This window comes from Tenrec ecaudatus, chromosome 7, assembly GCF_050624435.1.
Source record: "Tenrec ecaudatus isolate mTenEca1 chromosome 7, mTenEca1.hap1, whole genome shotgun sequence".
In the NCBI taxonomy this organism is placed as follows: Eukaryota; Metazoa; Chordata; class Mammalia; order Afrosoricida; family Tenrecidae; genus Tenrec; species Tenrec ecaudatus.
In genome coordinates, this window is record NC_134536.1 from 17,818,449 (window position 1) to 17,839,302 (window position 20,854).

Here is a 20,854-nt window from a genome sequence, read left to right on the forward strand (position 1 = left end):
CTCTCCATTGTTTGGTAGAGAGATAGGAAGGCACTTCACAAGCCCCTTGGATGTACAGCAATGGACCCAGGCATCCCAACCATCATGAGGATGAGGCAGAGCCAGGTAACTTTCCGTCCTGTCATGCAGAAAGCGGTCATGGGTCAGAGCCAACAGGGCAGCCATGAACACCATCTTTCTTTATTTTCCCCTTGATCACCCAATTCTGGCATGTAAATTCAATGGCACAAACTATGACATCCTTCACACTGTGCAACCAATCTTTCTATCCTTTTGCAAATCATCCCATCAGCATTCCCATAAAAGCAATGCCCCCTTTCCTCCTTCCGCCCATCTCTGATAGCTCCCCATCATCGCTGGCCTCTGTCTGGTTGCTTATTTCACCGAGGTGCTAGGGGTCAGCTCTGCCTGCTGTGACTGCCTGAGCGCACTCAGCACTATATTTTCCAGGTCTGTCTGTGGGTGGCCTGCAGCTGGCCTTTGTTTCTCATGATGGTGAATTCTGATGCCTTGTGTAGATGTATCACATTTAATTTCCCCATTCATCTAACCTTTTATCACACCGGAAGATCCCCTTGCCCTGCCACACAGCCTGTAAAAAGAACCTATGATCATAAGCGGCAGGCTTCTCTGAGACGGGGACAGAGCTGCCTGCAGACAGTGGAGATGCCATCTGTAGGTAGGGATGTTCTGCCTGCTTGAATTTTATCGTGGGGTCAGAGGGACAAAGGTGCCCATGATTGTCGCATTCCTTGAGAGCAAGGCCAGGTCCACAATGTACCCCACCTCGCCTGAGCTGCCTTGCCCGTGAGGTGGACACATGGGCAAACGTTGCTCTTCTTTGGAGTGCGATAAAGAAGACCTGGTGGCGTAGTGGGTTCCGTGTCACAAAGTCAGCAGTTCAAATCCACCAAATGATCTGCAGGAGAAAGATGAGGCTTTTTGCTCCTGTGAAGATTCACAGCATTGGGAACCCAAAGGGGCAGTTCTACTCTTTCCTGTAGGGTCTCTGTGAGTCTAAATGCAACTCGGCATCAGTGACTGAATGAGAGTGAATGACGCAAACGCAGGGACCCCTTCAGTGCAGTCCATCGTCACTCTTCCAAGTTTAACATGAAGCCACGTCAGTAGTTTCAGGCCACTAACCGAAAGGATTAAGGTTCGAGCCCGCCCAGCGATCCCACAAAGAAATGCCTGGCACTCTACCTCCAAAGGAAACCGTCCTTGAAAACCCACAGTGACACTGTCCCGCTGCTCAGACACACACAGACCGCCAAGAGGAGAGTCACCTTGAGGGGAAATGGTGTGGATTTTGTTCGGCTTATTCATTCATTCATTCACTGCCATCGGGTTGATGCCGACTCACAGGGACCCTGCAGGACAGGGTGGAACTGCCCCTGTGGGTTTCTCAGACTGTCACGCTTGACGGGAGTAGAAAGCCCTGTCTTTCTCCCTTGGAGCGGCTGGTGGTTTCGAACTGCCGACTCTGCACTGAACAGCTCAACTTGTAATCACCACCCCACCAGGGTTCCTGTTTGGTTTTGTTAACGGTGGTTAAATGATTTTAGAGCCTCGAGCTCATTTAGGTGGCAACCTACGCTACCTATTTACCTGGACATGCAGGTGTTCCTTAACTAAACATCCAACCACAGAACCACTTCTAATGAACTTCTGATGAAGAAATGGAATATGTTAGCTGAACAAAAAGCACTTGTCTACCAGAGAGCACATGCTATTTTTTCCGATGCAGTATTGGTAGGGTGTTTTCACCGTCGCAAGCAGCATCATGTTTCAGCACCAAGTGCATGACTCATTTTCTCTCGGCTGGTCGGAGAGCCGCCACACCCCATCCCCAACCAGAGAGACACTCATCGACAATGAGGATTGCGGTGTCGCGTATCAGTCCACAAGAGCTAAGAATAAAGGGACACTCCACACCTGCCCAAGTGGCTTGATACAGATCGGAGTGGATGATGATTATCCGACGTGAACGCACACCCCTCCTTCCCGCATATGCAGAGTGAGTTGTTCAAGACATTCCCCGTGTGACTGAGAAGAGTTTCACCTTTGGGCTTCTGCCGTGTCCAAGGTCAGATCGGGTACTTTCAACATGTGGGGTACAACGCCCACCGTTTGCTATTTAAAGATCGTTCCTAACATCTAACCTGCAAGGAGGAAGAACACCCCGTCAATTCCATCGAAGATGAGAGAGAGCAGGAGGTCCTATCACGCATGGCCCTACATACCTGGTCATCAAAAAAACAGACACACTCCTTGGGATACACCTTCCTACCCAGGGGCCTTGACTTCTTCTACAGAAATGACTGGATCCTGTGTAGGGTTCACCTGAGAAATCGCTGCAACCTGTAACAGTTCAACTGAGGATGAGGCACACTTGGCAAGTGTGCCAAATAAAGTCAGTAGAGCAGGCTGGCATGCGGGAGTGAGCAAACAAACACGCTCGAATTAGGGGCTGCCAATGATGGGACATCACTGCTTCCAAGAGCGACCTCTGTCTTCCTCCTCTTCTCATTGGCCATGTAGACGCCGGTCCACAGACTTTGGACACGTCATCAGAAAAGACCAGCCCTAGAGAAGGACAGCGTGGCTAGTTAAGGTGGGAGCCCGTGACAAGGAAGGAAATCTTTCCCCCAGATGGACTGATCTCAGCCCCAAGAATGGGCTCAACTCGTGGAGACACAGCAGAGGGTGGGGCAGTCACTCCTTCTGTTAGACACACAGGCTCCTTGCCTGGAAGCCAACGCCACCATGAGGGACAAGAGAGATCACTAGATGCCATGGGTTGGATGGGATCCCTCACCAAAAGACACCTTTCACATCCTAACCCCTGGTCTGTGGCCATGGCCTCCTTGGGGAGCAGGGGCTTGAACATGCTCTCTTGGTAGCAGGAGGTCACACTGGTGAAGCAGGAGTCCTGATCCACCCTGAGTGATGTCCTTGCAAAAGAGCAGAGACAGACACAGAGATGACGTGTGGAGACACATCTACACACCAAAGACCTCCCGGGAGGACCCCAGACACTGAGGAACAAGAACAGATCTTCCCCTGGAGCCTTCAGGCAGAATGTATGCGGCCCTAGAGACACCTTGAAGTCAGACGAGCCTGCAGAACAGTACTGCCACACATTTCTCTCCCTGCCACTCCACTTGTCATGGCTTGTTAAAGCATCTCCCGTGGACTAATACAGCAGGTTACTCTGAGCCTCGGTCTTCTCATCTTTAAAATGAAAGGACTACCTACACGACCAAGTTCTCCGTGGCTGGGCTGGGGTTATCTAATGGTGCTTTAGGAGTCTATCATGATAGAACACACACATGCAGTGTAAAGAGCAAGAGATTCCAAACTCCACTTCCTAAGGGACTGATCCGGGAGTGGGAGTGGGGGATGTATCCCTTTTTTTCTATCATGTCATGCAGATGTTAAGACACACTAGAAAGTGATACTGAGGAATGAGGTCTGGGGACACTCGCTGGTTTGTTAGAGATGTATTTCCCCCTCTGATCTGGGGGACTCGGGACACTCTGCTTTTCTGACCTTTACCCCCAAGACTCCACGGTTGTCCCTCTGCACCTGAACCTTCCGTTCACTATGAGCTGCCACATGAAGGGCAAATAAGAAGACCGGAAAAGCTCTCCGTGTTATCCCAAATACTACGCCGGAAGCGTTTAAGTCAAATATGTGCCAGCTCTTCTTAAAGGCGAACCTCCCAAGATGTAAGTAAGCAGAGGGGGCTGATAACCACCCCATCATATTCCAGTTGAACTTGGAAATCATTAGTTGCAGGGAAGAAGACGGAAGATTTTTAAAAGCCAGCAAGACACGAAACCTCACCCCTCAGGTGATGGATGGACAACCCCGTCCTTTGCTGAAGGAAAACAGCTTCGGAAGACAGATGACACCGTTGGGACACTTGCCTCTGTCTGCTCTGAAAGTGACAGCCACTCCTGTTTCTGCTGCCCCTGTCACTTTCTCTTTCCTATGCCTCCCTTCCTGCAGGGCAGGGGCAGCGTGGCCACAGACTCCCTGGAAGCCCTCAAGGTCCCTCAGTCCTTCTTCAGGTGAGGAAAGAAAGTCCTACCCTGAATATGGCCTGCCAAGGTAGGTCCAGGCTGGGCCAGTGGGACACAAGCCAGGGCCTGGCTGACCACATCATACTGGGAACTGACATGTTCTGGCTGCATCCGTGCCAGCCAGGTCCCCTACACCAAAACCAAATTCACCGCCATTGAGGTGATTCCAACTCTGAGCCACCCTTCAAGACAAGATTTGGATTATCCTATCGGGTTTCTAAAGCTTTATATCTCTCTGGGAGCGGACGGTCTCATCTTTTTCCTTTTAAGTGGCTGATGGGTTCAAAGTACTGACCTTGCAGGTGACCGCTCAATGTGCAGCCCACTAGAGCACCAAAGGCCCCTCACTCACTGCCGCCAGGTCAGCTCTGGCTCATAGTGACCCTAAAAGCCAGGGTAGAGCTAGAGCTGAGGGTCTCTGAGAATGTAAGTCTTTACCGGAATAGAAAGCCCTCTACTAATTAAGCTTACGAGGACTATTTGCTGCAAGGGAGGAGGCTGTTAATTCTGGAATCCCGACAGCAAAATCTGAAGTTATATTTCTAGTATTTTGATGAGCACCAGGCTGACACTTTTTTCACTGCCTCAGTCAAACTGTTTCATTTGTCATGTGAACCACAAAGTAAGAGACTCCAAAGATAAATGCTGCCTGTTCCTTCTCCACCTTACTGTCGATCCATAAGTGACCCACTGCTATGGGTTGAACTGGGTCTTCCAGAAAGATATGCAGAAGCCCTCCACCCAAAGACCTGTGAAGGTGACCTTATTTGGCAGTCAGGCGTGTACAGGTGTAATCAAGTGAACATGAGGGCAGTAGGGTCTGTCCGCATCCAAGATGATTAGTATTCTCTCCAGAGAAGACACCCAGGCCCAGACGCACACAGGAGACACCACACAACAACATGACCAGAGATTGGAGAGGCACCTACATGCCCAGGGCTGCCAGGAATCATCCGAAGCTGTGAGGAAGCCTTGGGACCATCTGCCCTGCAGCCCTGAGGAAGACCAGGGTCCTGCCGACACCTGGAACCCAGATGGTGAGAGAAGACGGCGTTGTTATTTTAAGCCACCAAGTGATCAGCTGCCAGTGTCACCCCTGGTGGCCCAGTGATTACATGTTGGGCTGCTGATCACAAGGTCAGTCATTAGAGACCATCAGCTGCTCCTCAGGAGAAGACTGGACTTTCTGCTCCACAAAGACTTACAGTCTCAGAAACTCACAGAAGCAGTTTTACCCTGTCCTGCAGGGCTGTTAACAGTCGGCAGAGAGTAAGCAGTTATATTACAGCCCCCCCAAGGAAATAAACCACCCCAATCTAGACTCAGAGGTCCTGCATGAAGCAAGTGATCACCACTCAACTGCTAATTCCTAAGTGGTCGAGTCAAACCCACCCAACTAGCACTGCAGAAGAAAGGCCTGGCGCTCTGCTTCCAGAAATCACCCACCACCCTGATGCACACAGATACTTAGACACCCAGACAGACAGACAGCTCTTGCCCAAGGCATTGGAAACAACTGAAAACCCATACCAGCAGGAGTAAGGTCTGGCCTGTCACCCCTGTATGTCCTATATCTAGGACACCACCTCTCCACTCCCACTGTGCACTCAGGGAGCTACTGAACACGCTACACAACTCTGAACAGAATACAGCCTGCTCGCAAAGGACTTTCAGTCATACAGACCTCTCTACCCCTCTCCTGTAACAGAGGAACTATTTATTTGCTTTTCCCATCTATGAAATACCTGGATGGACGGATAGGTAGATGGGTAGATGGGTGGATGGGAGGACGGATGGACAGATGGTATCCCCACCCTCCTAACCTCATTCACTCGAAGGATCCCTCCAAAATTGAAAGCCCTGTTTGGATCCTTCCCCCGTCACTGAGCTACTGTACAGTCTCATTCACACTCTGGCTTCCTGCGCTCAGCACAGATTTCCGAAATGCGAGTGTTGACTAAGAAAACGTCATGGGCTGGTGTGCTGGGGCAGAAGCAGCAATCATGGCTTCCCTTCTTTGCTCTTCAGAGATTCGTACATGCCTGCCACACGGTGGGGGTGGGGGGGTGGGGAACCTCAGCTCCAGATGGAATAGCACACGCCCCTCTCCAGCACAGGCGAGCAGCACCATGCAAGTAAAGCAGTGCTCGGGGGCAGCTCAGAGAAGGATGGCAGGAAGCTGGGATGGTGTCCTTGGGAGACTGGCATTACTCCTGCATCTGTACACTGAAGCCCAGCCTGACGTTCAGGGACAGAAGTCATCATAATGCATAAGATGTCACCTGCAAGTCAACAGTGAAAGAGCAGATTGCTCATGCAGGCGATGTCAAATGGTGCCAGTGTGTGTACTGGGTGTGTCTTTGGCTTCTGAGCGGCCAGAGCTTCGAGAGGCAATGGGGCTTCAAGGACACCCAAAATTCTGCCTCTGGGAAGCTGCAACTGGTGGGGGAGACGGAGGTGACATCACAGGCCTAGAAAGGGGTTAGCACACACCACAGGTCATCAAGCCTGGAGGACACTAGACCTAAGAGGCTTCCTGGGTGAGATGCCACCCAAGTAGAGCCCGCAGATCTGGTAAGAGGCAGGAGGTAATGAGGGAGATGTGTGGTTTGGCATCAGCAGAAGCAAGCAGGAAGGGTCCTGCCCGACCTCCTACAGCAGTTGGACCCCAGCTGACCATGGAGAAGCAGGGTGGGGACAGTGGCAGGGGATGAGGCTCCAGAAGTGGACTGGAGCAAGTTCAGCTTTGGATTATAGAAAGTTTGCCCTGGCCACGGTGCCATGGGAGTGGCACAGAAGCTCTGTACAGAGGATGACTGTCGGGGCGGAAGGACAGAGGAAGCTGCCCCAACCTAGGGACCAAGAACAAGCCTTCATACCATCTCGCAGGTCACCATAAGGGGGAGGAGGGGGAGGCATACAGCAAGGACCCTGTCCATGCCGCTGGCAGCAGAGTGGCAAAGGGGAGGACTTGGGCATCAGTGTGACCTTGGACAAGGTCAAGTAACAACTCCAACTTGGGCTCTCTCCGGTTAAAATGGAGATGACGACCCCGCCTTAGGCACTCAGACAGCTGTGTGCAGACTGCTCGTGGGACACAAAAGGAGAATCCCCTGGCCCTCAGCAGAAAGCGTGGCAGGGGCAGGAGTGGCGAGGAGAAGGCAGGGAGGCATGGTCGTGGTAACACTTGCTGCCATTAGGGGAGCTGGCCTCCACAGGGCCTTCAAGGCTGGCATGTTTCAGCAACAAAGCACCAGACCTGTCTGCCTAGGCTCTTCTGGGGGTGTTCGAGTCACCAACCTTTCAGCCAGGAGTTGAGCACCTAACTGTTTGTAACGTACAACCTCCAGAAAGCACACTCGCTACCATCCAGTCGATGCCGACTCACAGCGACCCTGTACGACAGGGCGGAACGGCCCCTCGTGGCTTTCTGAGACTGTGGCTCTTTACGGGGATTACAAACCTCATCTCCCGTGGAGCGGTGGGTGGTTTTGAACTACTGACGTGGCGGTTGGCAGCCCAATGCGTAACCCACCAGCACCTGGCAGTAGTAAACTGAGATAACTAGACGCCGATGCTGACTGCTAGCCTTCAGGTGAGAATGGTGATGCACTCAGGATCAGCACTGGGCTGCTTAACCTCACGGTGGGCGGTTCAAACCTATCAGCTGCTCCTGGAGAGAAAGATGAGGCTCTTTGCTCCCAGAAGGATTTACAAACTCTGAAACCCTCACGTGGGACATGAGTCAGGATAGACTCGGTGGCAGGGGGAAGACTAAGAAGGGGCAGTGACAAGCCAAGGAATCCGATTCCGGAGCTCCATGGAGCCAGTGGAATATAAAAAGCGAATGCTCAACTGCTCACCAAAAGGTTGGAAGTTCAAGTCCCGCCAGATCACAGGTGCCGTGGAAGCAGGGCCAGGCTGTCAACTTCTGAAAACTCGGCTACTGAGAACACCATGGGGGCAAGCTCTGCCCCACCATGCACAGGGTCACTGGGAGTCCAAATGGGCTCACGGTGGCAAGGCGAGTACCCACAGGCCTTCTGGCTGGCGGGTGGGGCAGGCGAGGGAGGAAATGCCGCAATCACCTTTGGCAGAGACAACCTGGAGCGCAGTCTCCCACTCACTGAAAGGGTGGGAGGGTTCCCATTTGCAGCCCGGCTGGATCTGATGGTCCTGAGGGGGACCGAAGTGGAACTGTCCGTTTCAAGGCTGTCCGGAGGCACCTAGCCCTCCAGAAAGAGCTCTGGGCTAGAGTTGTGGGGTGCGAAACTGCAGTCAGCATGTTGGCAGCCACGGGGTGTTTGACAGCCCTGTCACTAGAAAGAGCTCATGGGAGTGAAAGAGCAGAGGAGAGCAGAGCAGGGACTCAAAGACAGAGCCCTGCCTCATACCGCACAGCAAACAGCAAAGGACAGCAGAGAGGGAAGTACCACCACAGCGGCTCTTAGGAGGAGTTGAGAGTAGCCTTAGGAGTCCTTGGCTGTTGCAGAAAGATACCTACCTGGTAGCACATGGGATTAAGCATTTCCCTGCTAGGTGCTAGGTCAGCAGTTCAAACCCACTAGTCGCTCCTCAGGAGAAAGTTGGGGCAGTGTGGCTGACATGATGAACAGTCTTGAAGCCCTGATGAGCAGGTACACTCTGCCCTCCAGGGTCACTCTGGGTTTGAATCCAGTGATTAACCTGTTTGACTCCTAGGGAATCTTTGGCGGAGGTTCCAGTCCAGCAAGAGTTGTGTTGGTAGAAAGGCCTAGCAAATCTACTTCCGAAAAATCCACCACTGAAAACTCCACAAAGCACAGTTTTCCTCTGACACATGAATCAGGATCCATCGACAGCAGCTGGCTTGGTCCAAGGGGCTGCGAGTTCACGCAAGACACAGTACCCTTCAGGTTTGTGGGCAGTGCCCCAGCTGCTGGCCACCCGGAGGACAGGAGGGGATCCTGCCCTGCCCTGCCCTGCCTGCACAGGATCCAGAGCCCAGGTGGGACTGGGCTTTGATAAGGGAGAAGTTTGTGGTCACAGCTCCCTCCATATGTGCTACAGCCCTTGGACCATGATGTCTTGTGTGGATTTGGTTTTGTGTTTTCCTGCACAAACCAATTAATGTAGGCCAAAGCCCAAGAAGCAGACGCTGCATGCACAAACGCATTTATGCACACTCATACACGCACACACACAGAGATTCTAGACCAATAACTATTTCAAAACCCTGGTGGCAACCAACGGGCAGTCCGTCAACACCAGGAGGCCCCGGGGGATTGAGTGTGGGCAGTTTCCTTGTCTTCTTCTGGCAACAGACTCCTATTATCCATGGGCTTCCAACATGCTTATTGTATTTCATAATGCTTTATAGACAGCTTATGGAGAGAGGCTGGGGGAGGGAGGGAGGGAGAGAGAGAGAGTAGAGAGAGGGAGGGAGCAGTTTTGTTGAAAAATCCGTTTTCAGATCCTTACACAATAGCTTCTGACCCTCTGAGAAGCAGGATGGGGGATCTCACTACCAGCAAGAGCCAGGAGTGGAGCACAGCCTCTGGACCCCGGGATCCCTGTGCAGTGACCCTCCTGTATCCAGAAGACAGCTGTGGTTATCAGAGAAGCAACAGCAGAACCAGGAGCCAGAGCATGAAACAGAGTGATGGACTTCCCACCCCATAGAGCAAGGAAAGCTGAGGTTGGCTTGTGGAGTGGGGTGCCTCTGGGTACTTAATTGGGGGAGCTGTGTTTGCTGATCCATGGGGTTTGGGCTGAATGCCTCTGGGCTGAGGCTTAGAGCAGAGTGGCATGCCCTTTGGGCATGTATTAGCAGCCTTGAAAGAACTTTGTAACATGTCCTGACAGAACAACTGTACCCTAAGCATTTCCCACCTGCATTTTAATCTATTGCTTCCTTACTAAGCCCCTTCATCATGAATATTGTCTTTGATTCCTGCATGGCCATTGCAATTAATTCTAGGACCTAGATATAAAAGTACAGTGTTGTGTGAGGCAGAACACAGGTACTGATAAAGCACCAAACTCATTCAGTGCTGCTAACCATGAGATCGGCAGTTCAAACCTACCAGCTGCTCCTCAGGAGCAAAATGAGGCTATCTGCTCCTGTACAGCTTCAGAAACCCACCAGGGCATTTCTACTCTGTCTTAAAGGGCCGCCGTGAGTCAGACAAGCACAGGGCAGAGCAGGCTAACCTGAAGTTAGAGTGGGGATGACCTACCAACCAAAAACCTGAACTTGCATATTCCTGGTGGTGACTTGTGACTACCCATGTATGTCAATGTAGTGCAGATCACCAAGCCACTCCCTCGAGGTGCTTTTAGGGCAGGGGGATTTCGTGCCACCAGCTCAGCTGGTAGCCAAGTGCTTAATACACACCAAACAAAGACCGGAATCCACAACGATAGGCCTCCTCTAGGTCCAAGAACAACCCTGCTGACCATCAGAAGCTACACGGCCAAATCGGGAGACTCGGTAAGTTCTGGGGTTCGAGAGCTCTGCCCCACCCTTGGCTCCATTTTTAAATGTAATAAAGACATTTCTCTATCCGAGGTTGAATGCCGTGTTTAACAATCCCACTCTCAAACTGGGAAAGCAGGACTGCAGCCCTGGTCCACCCATGCTACTGTGGTGTCATCTGTCCCTGGGAACAAGCGGCCCTCCCACCTAGATCCTGGGTCCTTCAACCTCCATTGCCAGTGCACTTGGTCTCTGTCATTGTTGCTCTTGAGTGCTCTCAGGTCAATTCCAACTCATGGTGACCCTACAGGAGGGGGCAGAACTGCCCCAAGGGTGCACCTAAAGAGCTGCTGGTAGGTTTGAACTGCAAACCTATTAGTTAACAGCCAAGCTCTTAAACATTGCACCACCCAGAGTTCCCTTCTGGGTCCCATAGAATTCCCAGACCATATGCCAAACTGCTTCCAGGGCATGGACTGGCTCCTCCCAAGAGATACTCTTTCCCCAGTGTCAGCGACTAGACACAGAGGCTGGTACATCCGGCACAATGCTCTCCATGCAGTGGGAAAACCATGCCCGGGAGAAAATGGAACCAGATCCTGGGCCAGGGACCAAACCAAAACTAAACTCATGTCATTGAGTCAACGCTAGCTCACAGCGGCCCTGCTGTGGGTTTCCGAGACTGTAATTGTGTATGGGAGTAGAAAGCCCAGTCTTTCTCCCGAAGAGCTGCTGGTGTTCTGAACTGCCAACCATGCGGATTGCAGCCCAACGCTTAACGACAACACCATCACAGCTCCTGGGCAGTATCTCTACCTTGATAACACAACACTATCTCCCAGAACATTCCGACACAGAACCCTGGGACGTCTGTAAAGTCTACATCCACACCCAGTTTCCAGGTCACTAGCCAGGTGGGTGGAGGAGACTCATTTTGTATAAACACCTGTTAGCTAAACTCACAACTTTTAACCATTCAGATCATGATACACAGGGCCAGGGGTCATCTTGTATGAAAACCAAGAAAACCAAACTCACTGGTCTCCGGTCAATTCTGACTGGTAGCAACTGTACAGACGGAGTAGATCAACCCCTGTGGTTTCCAAGGCTGGAAATCTTTTTCAGGAGTAGAAAATCCTCATCGTTCTCCTGAGGAGAGGTTGGTGGGTTCACTTTTGACCTTGTGGTTAACAGTTGTAACGCCAACAGGTGGGCCTGGTGGTTAGAATGTGAATTCAGAGCCACACTGCCTGTGTAGATGTCCCTGCTCCACCACTCACCACTCTATGAGTTTGGGAACACCTCTGGCTATCAGTTGACCCATCAGTGAAGCAGGGCTAAGAACAGGACCCTGCTCACTGGGAGGTCTTCGTGAACTTGTGCATACGAAGTGCTTAGAACAGCACCTGGCACATAACAAAAGTCAGCTGTGACTGAGTCAACTCCAACTAACCAACGGTGACCCCACCTGTGTCATGAGAGAACTATGTACGTCCCATAGAGGATGCACACATCATTAAAGGGGAGGTACTGTTAATTTTAAAAAGTGGGGATGGGAAGGAAGTGGTAGTATCTGATCTCTACCTTCAGAACACAAAAATCTCACCACCATCAAGTTGATTTCACTCCATAGCGACCCCACAGGATAGAGTAGAACTTTGGATTTCCCAGACTGTAAACCTTTCCCAGAGTAGAAAAAATGCCTCAACTTTCTCCTGAAGAGCCACTGGTGGCTTCAAACTGCTGACCTTGTGATTAGCCACCCAAAGCATAACCCACTATACCACCGGGGATGGGGGAGGGGGGAATCACCGTTATCACATCAGCTGCCCAAGGTCCACATCTAGGAGAAAGGGGTCAGATAAACCTCCACCCTCCAACCTTCCTTACCAATTTTGACCCCAACCATCCCTCCACAGGCTTGATAACTCATTGTAATGGCCCAACAGAACACATAGACAACACTCACAATTAGGAGGTTACTAAGGAAGCTAACAGGTTACAAATGCTTAGGATATAATTATACAGTCGGGACAGGGTTGTTTGTTTTTTTTTGGCGGGGGGTGGTTCAGTCATGCTCATAGGCAGGTCTCTCTTGTGTCTTTTCCCTCTCAGCCACGTGGCCCCTTGGCCTCTGCCTTGCTTGGGCAATGTTACAAAGTTCTTTGAGGGTTGCCAATAAATGTCCAAAGGGCTGCCACTCCCCCATAAGCCTCAAACTCAAGGCACTAATTAAGCTCCATGGGTCAGCAAACTTAGCTCCTCCAATTAAGTGCCTGGAGGCACCCCACTCCACAAGCTAGCCTCCTGCTATCTAAGGTATTCCGCTTTACTAGCTCTGGGGGCTGGGGAAGTTCACCACTGTCCCACGCTCTGGCTTTTGGTCCTGCCACTTCTCTGTCACTTCCCTGGTGTCATAGTTTTCTGTCCCTGGATTGAGGAGGCCTGATATGCAGGGATCTCAGCATCCAAAAGCTATGCTCTACTCCTGGCTTGGTAGCAGCAATAGTCAGGTGCCTCCTTCTTCTGAAATGGCTATTCCTACCCAGCAAGGTGATAATACTGATCCACCTCTTCATTAGATTCCCATGTTTTAATCATCACAGTTAACTTGTTAAAAATCACTCATAACTCAATCATCTAGTCCCATCAGCATCTTCCCTCTTCTCTTACCCAGATCCATCAGAAAGAAACGGAAGCACACCAGTCATTTCAGCGGGACTTACAAAGACGAAGTACCACAGATAAATAATAAAAGGTAAAAACCCACAGCTATCGAGTTGGTTCTGACTTACAGTAATTCTATAAAAAAGAGTAGATACAAATCTGGCTAGACCAGAGGATGTACACTGGTACAGATAGGTACTGGAAATGCCGGGAATCCAGGGCGGATGATCCCTTCAGAGGCCGGTGGTGTGAGTGGCGATACTGGGAGGGCACAGAGGGTGGGTTGGAAAGGGAGAACTGATTACAAGGATCTACATGTGACCTCTCCCTGGGGACGGACAACAGAAAAGTGGGTGAAGGAAGACGTCGGAGAGTACAAGATATGATAAAATAATATTTTGTAAATTATCAAGGGTTCATGAGAGAGGGGGAGTGGGGAGGGAGGGGAAAATGAGGAGTTGATGCCAGGGGCTTGGGTGGAGAGCAGATGTTTTGAGAATGATGAGGGCAATGAATGTACAAATGTGCTTTACACAATCGATGTATGTATGGATTGTGACCTAATAAAACTATTAAAAATAAATTAAAAAGAATAGAACGGTCCCCTAAATTTTCCAAGATGGTAAATATTTACAGAAGTAGACACTTTCACCATTCTGCCACGGAGTGGTTGGTGAGTTTCAACCACTGCCCTTGCAGTTAGCAGCTCAGTGCTTAACCAACTGCTACACTAAGACTACTTAATAAGTCAATATTAGCTATTAATAACTCCAAAATACTGCAGACTTCTAGATCAGGCCACAGCCAAGCTATTTCAGGTATTCTTGCCCTGTCCCGTCTCATTTTACATGACAGGCTTTCTGACACTCCAAAAGACAGTGTCATCTCATCTGAAAAAGCCACGTCACCTACTGACTGACCTGCCTGGGTCATGCCCTTCTGGAATCAAGCACAGAATCATGCTCATTTCCTGCCCCAACTCAGCAGGGTAACTGGGGCCCAGGGCCAGCCTAAAGTTTGGCAAATGAGGTTTCTGTGTTGACATCATAAGCTAAACATTCAAAAACACCACCAATTCTCAAGGTAAAAAGGACATTTCCTAATCTCCGCATTCACGAAGTCCTCACTTACAAGTCAGTGTAGACCTTTCTGGATTCACAAAGATGCTCTAAGCAGAGAGGGGAAGAGACCCTAAATCCACACAGTGAGCCTCACCCAGGAGACTGGATGGAAAAAGACAGTCCTTGATTTGGCTACTTACCAATCCACATGTTTTTATTATTCAATGAAGGCGTACCGTCAGCCTATTCATGCTCTGCTGGCAACCTTCCCTATGATCCCTAATCTTTCTGTAGAAAATGACAGAGCCAACACCTTGATGGGAAATGCTTGCCACACTTTAATGGCATGCAGCCTCTCTTCCAGTAAGTTGTATTGTTCCAACCCCCATCCTTACTCTTCCAAATCGCTAGCTGCTTTGCTGTGGGTGGGAGGTCTAAAATCCATCGGGATTGGAGGGCACAGAAAAGAAAAACATTCAAGGTTTTCCATTCCCTTTGAAACACGCTTAATGCCTACCTGCTCAAGATAGTGAAAATCCCAACATCCAATATTTCAACATCCCTCCAAAGAATTTGCATTTTTTTCACATTACCATAGATGATCCGCCAACTAGAACCCTCTCCTAGACTCCACCTAATTAGCCTCTCCAAAAATGAGCTGTTCAAAAGCAGTGGTGATCTCAACAGTAGTTTTTCGATTAAGTCAAATCTTCTCCAAACCCAAGATGGAGTCTAAAGGCTGGTATGAAATACACGCCAGAGCCTTGCTTAATTGAATTCGACAGAGGCAAGATAGAGCACATCTTCTCCCGGCAGGATCTCACCTATAGCAAATACATTGTTTCTTTAGAGTTTTGCCAACTTGCTCTAAAAATCCTATGAACATTTCCAATTTCTCCCAGTGTTTTTTAATTTATGCAATTAAATGTGTGTGTGTGTGTGTGTGTGTGTATTTCCCCCTAAGAAGCCGGCTGGAGAAACATTATTTTTACAAGCCTACTAATCATACAGACAAGCTTTATTGTATCATAATCATGCAGGAGTCCCTAATGAAAATGCTAGTGTTCCCTGTGTCGCGCATGAATGTGCAAGAGAAGATGTATTCACAATAGGCCAGGAGAAGTGGGAGGTGGAGAAGCAGCCCTGAATTGCTGAAAGCCAGCAAGTCGGTTCCTTCACCTGGCTTGGGTTTTCTGCCAAAGCGCACGGGCAGGGAGGTGAACACAAATCTAGCTCTAACTTCGGATTCCAAACCCTGCATTATTAATCGCCTTCCCGTGGCCACCCATTCCAGATTCCATGCCTGAAGGGGCAGCGAGCACTTCATTCCCAACTGCTCCTACCAGACTCCCATGGGGCAGCCTTGGGCTCGCGGACATTTTTCTAGCGTTCGTTTGCTACCGCTATTCTGACCCTTTCGCCCGCGTCCTGAGTTCCCCGGCTGTGGAAAGTCACAGCCTCGCGAAGGGCAGGGGCGCTTAGAGCGCAGCCTGGAGCGAACGCCACCCGCGGGGCTCCCTTCCCATGACCACCAGGGTCGCCCCAGGCTCCGGTTTTGTGCGCACCCAAAGGGGTGACTCGGCTTGGGAAGTGAGGAAAACCCAACTGTTTCCAACAAAGCCCGGTGGGTGTGCGCGGCTTGGGAAGTGCAAGGACGATTTGCGGGGCACGCGTGGGGCTGCCTGGAAAAGGGGGGCGCTCAATCCACGGTTTGGGTGAAATGTAAAGAGAGAGATCACCAGTACCTCTCTCCTGGTCCATGCAAGCTTTCAGGTGTCTTTCTTTTACCCTTCCCCCGAAACTCGGGCTGCTGGGACCCCAGCAATGAATGCTATTTCCCCACCACAGCTAGGGCGCAGCAGGGGTGAGCCACCTCCAAGCCCCCAGCTTCTCGCAGACGCGCCAGCGGCTCGGAGGGGAGCGACGCGCTTCGCTGGTTCAGTCCCACCACCAAGGGGCGTACAGCTCCCCGAGCCCCCTGCAGCTAAACCCAGGCAGCGGCGCCCCAGGCGCTGCGCCCCGACCCTGGGGCCACTCCGCGAAGAGCGCGCGCCGCGCGGCGCTCCCAGCGCTCGGTCCCGGGGGTCCAGGCTTGCATCCCGGAGAGCTAGGTGGGCAGAGCAGGGTCGCGGGAGGCCCCTGCTTCTCCGGGCTCCGAGCCCCGTACCTCGCAGCCGTACAGCTGACCCAGCTGCTCCACGATCCACTCCTCCAGCACCAGCCGCTTCCGCAGCTCCTTCCGATCGTATTTCACCGTCACTTTTCCCTGCTGGTGGCGTCGCTGCTGCTGCTGCTGCTGCTGGAGCTGCCCGCCGGCCGCCGCGGCCACCGGCGTCGAGTCCTCTCGGGAGGAGCCCGCGCTGCGGCTGGAGCCCGGGCTGCCGCCGGCGCCGCCCCGGGGGCTCTGGAAGAAGACCCGCGCGCCGCCGCCGCCGCCGGCCCCGCCGGCCGCCTCGCTGCTGCCCGTCGCCACCGACATGTCCGCGCGCGGCCCCGAGCGCGCCCGGCGCCGCTACTACCCCCGGCCGGGCCGCGGCAGGCGCGGGCTCCGGCACCTGCTTCGCGCGCCGCGCGCTCCCAGGCCAGTCGGGCGGAGCCGGCAGCGGCGGAGGGCGGAGGCAAGGGCGGGGACCGCGGCCTTAAAGACGCCGCCGAGGACCTGCGCGCGAGCCGGCCTGCGGACCCCGGAGGGGCAGACGGGGATCGGGTGCCAGGTGCCGGTGAGACCGGGGCTCCAGCCTCCCGCCGCGCTGAGCTGGGAGCGCGCCGCCGGGCTCGCACCGAGGCCTCCTCGCCCTCCGCCTCCTCGGGCGGCTGGGACGTGCCTCCGCCTCTCCCCGCCCCACCCCGCGGCGGGCGCCCGGCACATTCCTGGTCTTGCCCCAATGTGCGTGCGAGAAAAATCGACGAGGCGAGGTTTGAGCAATCCGATAGCCACCACGCCCGGGGGGAAAAAAAAGGGGGGTGTGGGGGTGGACCAGCTTTGCTTTTCCTTGCAAAGCCACTGTTGAATCGTAGGCAAAGCCTTAAAGACATCTGTGTCGCCAAAGGTCGAAGTGGCTGGGGACATCAGAGTGCAAACCTTTCTGGGCACGAATTGAGACGTTTTCCCTAGCTTCACATTTGGCTTATTGCTTCCCCAGCAAAGCCAGCGCTCCTCCCGTAATGTTAAATCCACACAATCTCCCTCTCTCGTTGTGCCCCGGGAAGCAACCTCAATGACGAACTCAACTTTGGAAACCTCATATAACCCAGCAGAGTTACACATGAATGGGCTTATTATAAGGCTGGGGAGAAGGGGAGGGGAGGAGATTGTACACAGAAGCCGGCGTGTGTAGGTGTGTACAATGGTACGTTTCTGCTGTACAAAAAAAACACGTTTCTGTTCCCACAGCAGAAGGCGCCCACAGAGATGTGCAAATACCAGCAGCCGCTTTCATGACCATTAAAAAAATAAAATAAGAACCAGCTTTGGTCAAGGTTACTACTGGCAGCTGCCCAAGGAAGTTCTCGGAGATATAGAGGTAGCTAAGTCAGTTCCTCTGAAAACTTTCTTGGAGGGGAAATTCTCTTTGGGATTCCAGAGGAGCCCTGTGGCGGGAACAGAGGCTGGGACAACAGGGCTTTTCTGCTGGCTTTTCTGGCTCTGTAGCCCTGGGCACGCAGGTTTATGATCCCTTTGTTCCTCCATTTGGGGCTTTCCAGCTAGAGTCCTGGTGGGGATTTTCCCAGTGATGAAGCCTGGGGCCCACTGCCCAGATAGATGGCTTGGGAAAACAGTGAAAGAGAAGGGATCTAGGAGAGGTCATGCTGGGAGAGAGAGGGTTACCCTGCTGTTAACCAAAATACTAGAAATAGAGCATCATTGAGCTTGTTAAAAATCCAAATGTAACAGTTTCCTCCCTTGCAGGAAAAAATGCCCTTTAAAGCTGAATCCAATCCGCAGGGATGTTCTAACTCAGTAATGGAGGCAAGCCAGATCATTCAGATCAACAGTGGGGCTGAGACCTCAGGGGACGGCCTTCTGACCACCCCTGGAGAAATGTAGATATCAATGGGTGGTCTGATAAACCATTGGAGAATATAGATAGTGTCTAGTGAAGCCTGCTTCTTTTTGTCACATCATTTGGGGGCCTCTGATTATTGTGAAACCTACTAATTATTTTCTGAACCTGTTGTTATTGTTGTTGTTGTTGGGGGATAAGATGGGGGTTGCCACGTAATATAAGATATATACATCGCTTAATTTTCACTGAGTCTTGGAACAGTTTGGAGGTAGCAAACCCCACGGTTTATGTCTGTCTGGCATGTGCAGAAATAAACCTAAGAGTTTCTGGAATCAACCTGGTCTCTGTCTATCTGAAACACTGACAATCGATCCCAGACCCTTGATTCTGGAAGACACTGTAGCTGGCTAAAGGGCGCCTGGGCCCCTGTCTGACTCAGAAGGGCTCAAGGCTGACTGAGTGCTCCAGGAAGGAGGCCAGCTGTCACTCTGGAGGGTGGCTTTCTCCCCAAACCCTTCTGAGACGAACCCAACACACCAAACCCGTTGCTGGGGAGTGGACTCCGACTCACAGTGACCCATTTGTTACATAGCAGAACTATACCCCCGGCAGGCAGCACGATGGTGCGTACTAAGAGGTGAGTGATTCCACCCCACCAGCGGCTCTGCGGGAGAAAAGACCCAGCAGTCCACACCCTTAAAGATTTCAGCCTGGGGACCCTGTGGGGGCAGTTCCAGTCTGTGGCAAAGAGTCGCTGGGGGTGTTAGAAGCCCATTCAAGAGGTTCCACAATCAAGCAACCAGATCTCTCTGCAGGCAATTAGAACTGCCCGGCTTTCTGTCAGCAGTCAAGTAGAGATGACAGTTAGTGAGAACCGTTTGTACTAAGCCCACATGGAAGAAGCATACCAGCCTGTGTGATCACAAGGTGTCGATAGGACCAGGTATCAAAGAACAAAAAAATCATATTATGGTAGAACAAAAAAATCAATCATATCGTGAATGAGAGGGAGTGTGGAGTGGAGAGCCAAAGCCCATCTGTAGGCACTGGACACCCCCTTACAGAAGGGTCTCGGGAGGAGATGAGCCAGTCAGGGTGCAGTATAGTACCCATGAAACTGACAACTTTCCTCTAGTTCATTAATGTTCCCCACCACGGCCACTATCATGATCCCAATTCTACCTTACAAATCCAGCTAGACCAGAGGATGTACACTGGAAACACAGGGAATCCCAGACAGATAAACCCCTCAGGACCAATAATGAGAGTAGGGATACCAGAAAGGGAAAGGGAAGGTGGGGGAAGAAGGGGAAACCAATCACAATGACCTATATACTGCCCCCTCCCTGGGGGACGGACAACATAATAGTAGGTGAAGGGAGATATCAAACAATGTAAGACATGAAAAAATAAAAATTTATAAATTATCCAGGGTTTGTGAGGGAGGGGAAAAAATGAGGAGCTGATACCAAGGGCATAAATAGAAAGAAAATGTTTTGAGAATGATGGTGGCAACAAATGTACAAATGTGCTTGACACAATGGATGGATGGATGGATGGATGGATGGATGGATGGATGGATGGATGGATGGATGGATGGATGGGTTGTGATAAGAGTTGTACGAGCCCCCCAAAAAATGATTTTTTTAAAAAAAGAGCCTTCATCACAGACAAGGGCCAAAATGTCTGTGATGGACCCCTTAAGACTGGTAACCATTGGACACATCACCTCCACCACACCTGTCCCCCCAGGGGGTTGTCGTTCTTACTTGCAGTTGAGTTGTCTGTGATTCATGGTGACCTTCTGTCTGACAGAACCCTGGTTGCCCTGTCCTGTGCCGCCCCAGGATCCATCATGGAAAGCAGTCATTTTAAACTCCACACAGGGAGGCAGGCAGGTGAAGACTTCAACAAACAGGAACGGGAAGAAAGAAGACTACGAAGAAGAAGGAGGAGGAGGAGGAAGGGGGAGGGGAGGGAAGGGGAGAGGGAGGGGGAGGGGGAGGGGGGAGGAGAAAGGCCTGGCTGTTAACAACTAGAGCTCCTCCCTCATTACCAAGCTTCTCCCTGCCCAGACACCTGGTCCAAGCTACTTAGCGTCCAGTGTAACCAACTGAACAAAAGCCACTCCATTGTGAGTTCATGCAGGAGGAACAGGACCAGATCCCTGCCCAACCCCGCTGCTGCGACCTGGGAACACCAATGAGGCTGAGAATTGTGCCTGGGGATGCAGCAGTAGGACAAAAAAGTTCAAACTCACAACCATAGTGTTGATTCTGACTCATCACAACCATATAGCACGGAGTAGAACTGCCCCTGTGGGTTTCTGAGACTGTTGAGAGTAGAAAGCCTCATCTTTCTTCCAGGGAGCAGCTGGTAGATTCAAACTACTGACCAATACATAACTCACTACCCGACCAGGCCTCCCAGCAGTATGTCAGAGAGTGGGACATTCCAGCTCTTCACTCGGAGTCTTTGGACAACAAATCCACTCATTCAAGAAGCACTTCAAAGAATTCATTAACATTCACTACGCTCTTTTGGAGAAATTCTTGAGTGTATTTTTTGGTT

At 51.5% G+C, this 20,854-nt stretch overlaps 1 protein-coding gene across 1 annotated transcript in view; it reads right to left on the minus strand.

The window, feature by feature from the left end:
* PPP1R14C (protein phosphatase 1 regulatory inhibitor subunit 14C) overlaps positions 1 to 16,755 on the minus strand; it is an 85,091-nt gene extending 68,336 nt beyond the window's left edge. Inside the window, exon 1 of the mRNA XM_075553885.1 lies at positions 16,444 to 16,755. Coding sequence (XP_075410000.1) covers positions 16,444 to 16,755 — 312 coding nt within the window. The remainder of the gene's footprint in view (positions 1 to 16,443) is intronic.
* Positions 16,756 to 20,854: the final 4,099 nt, after the last annotated feature.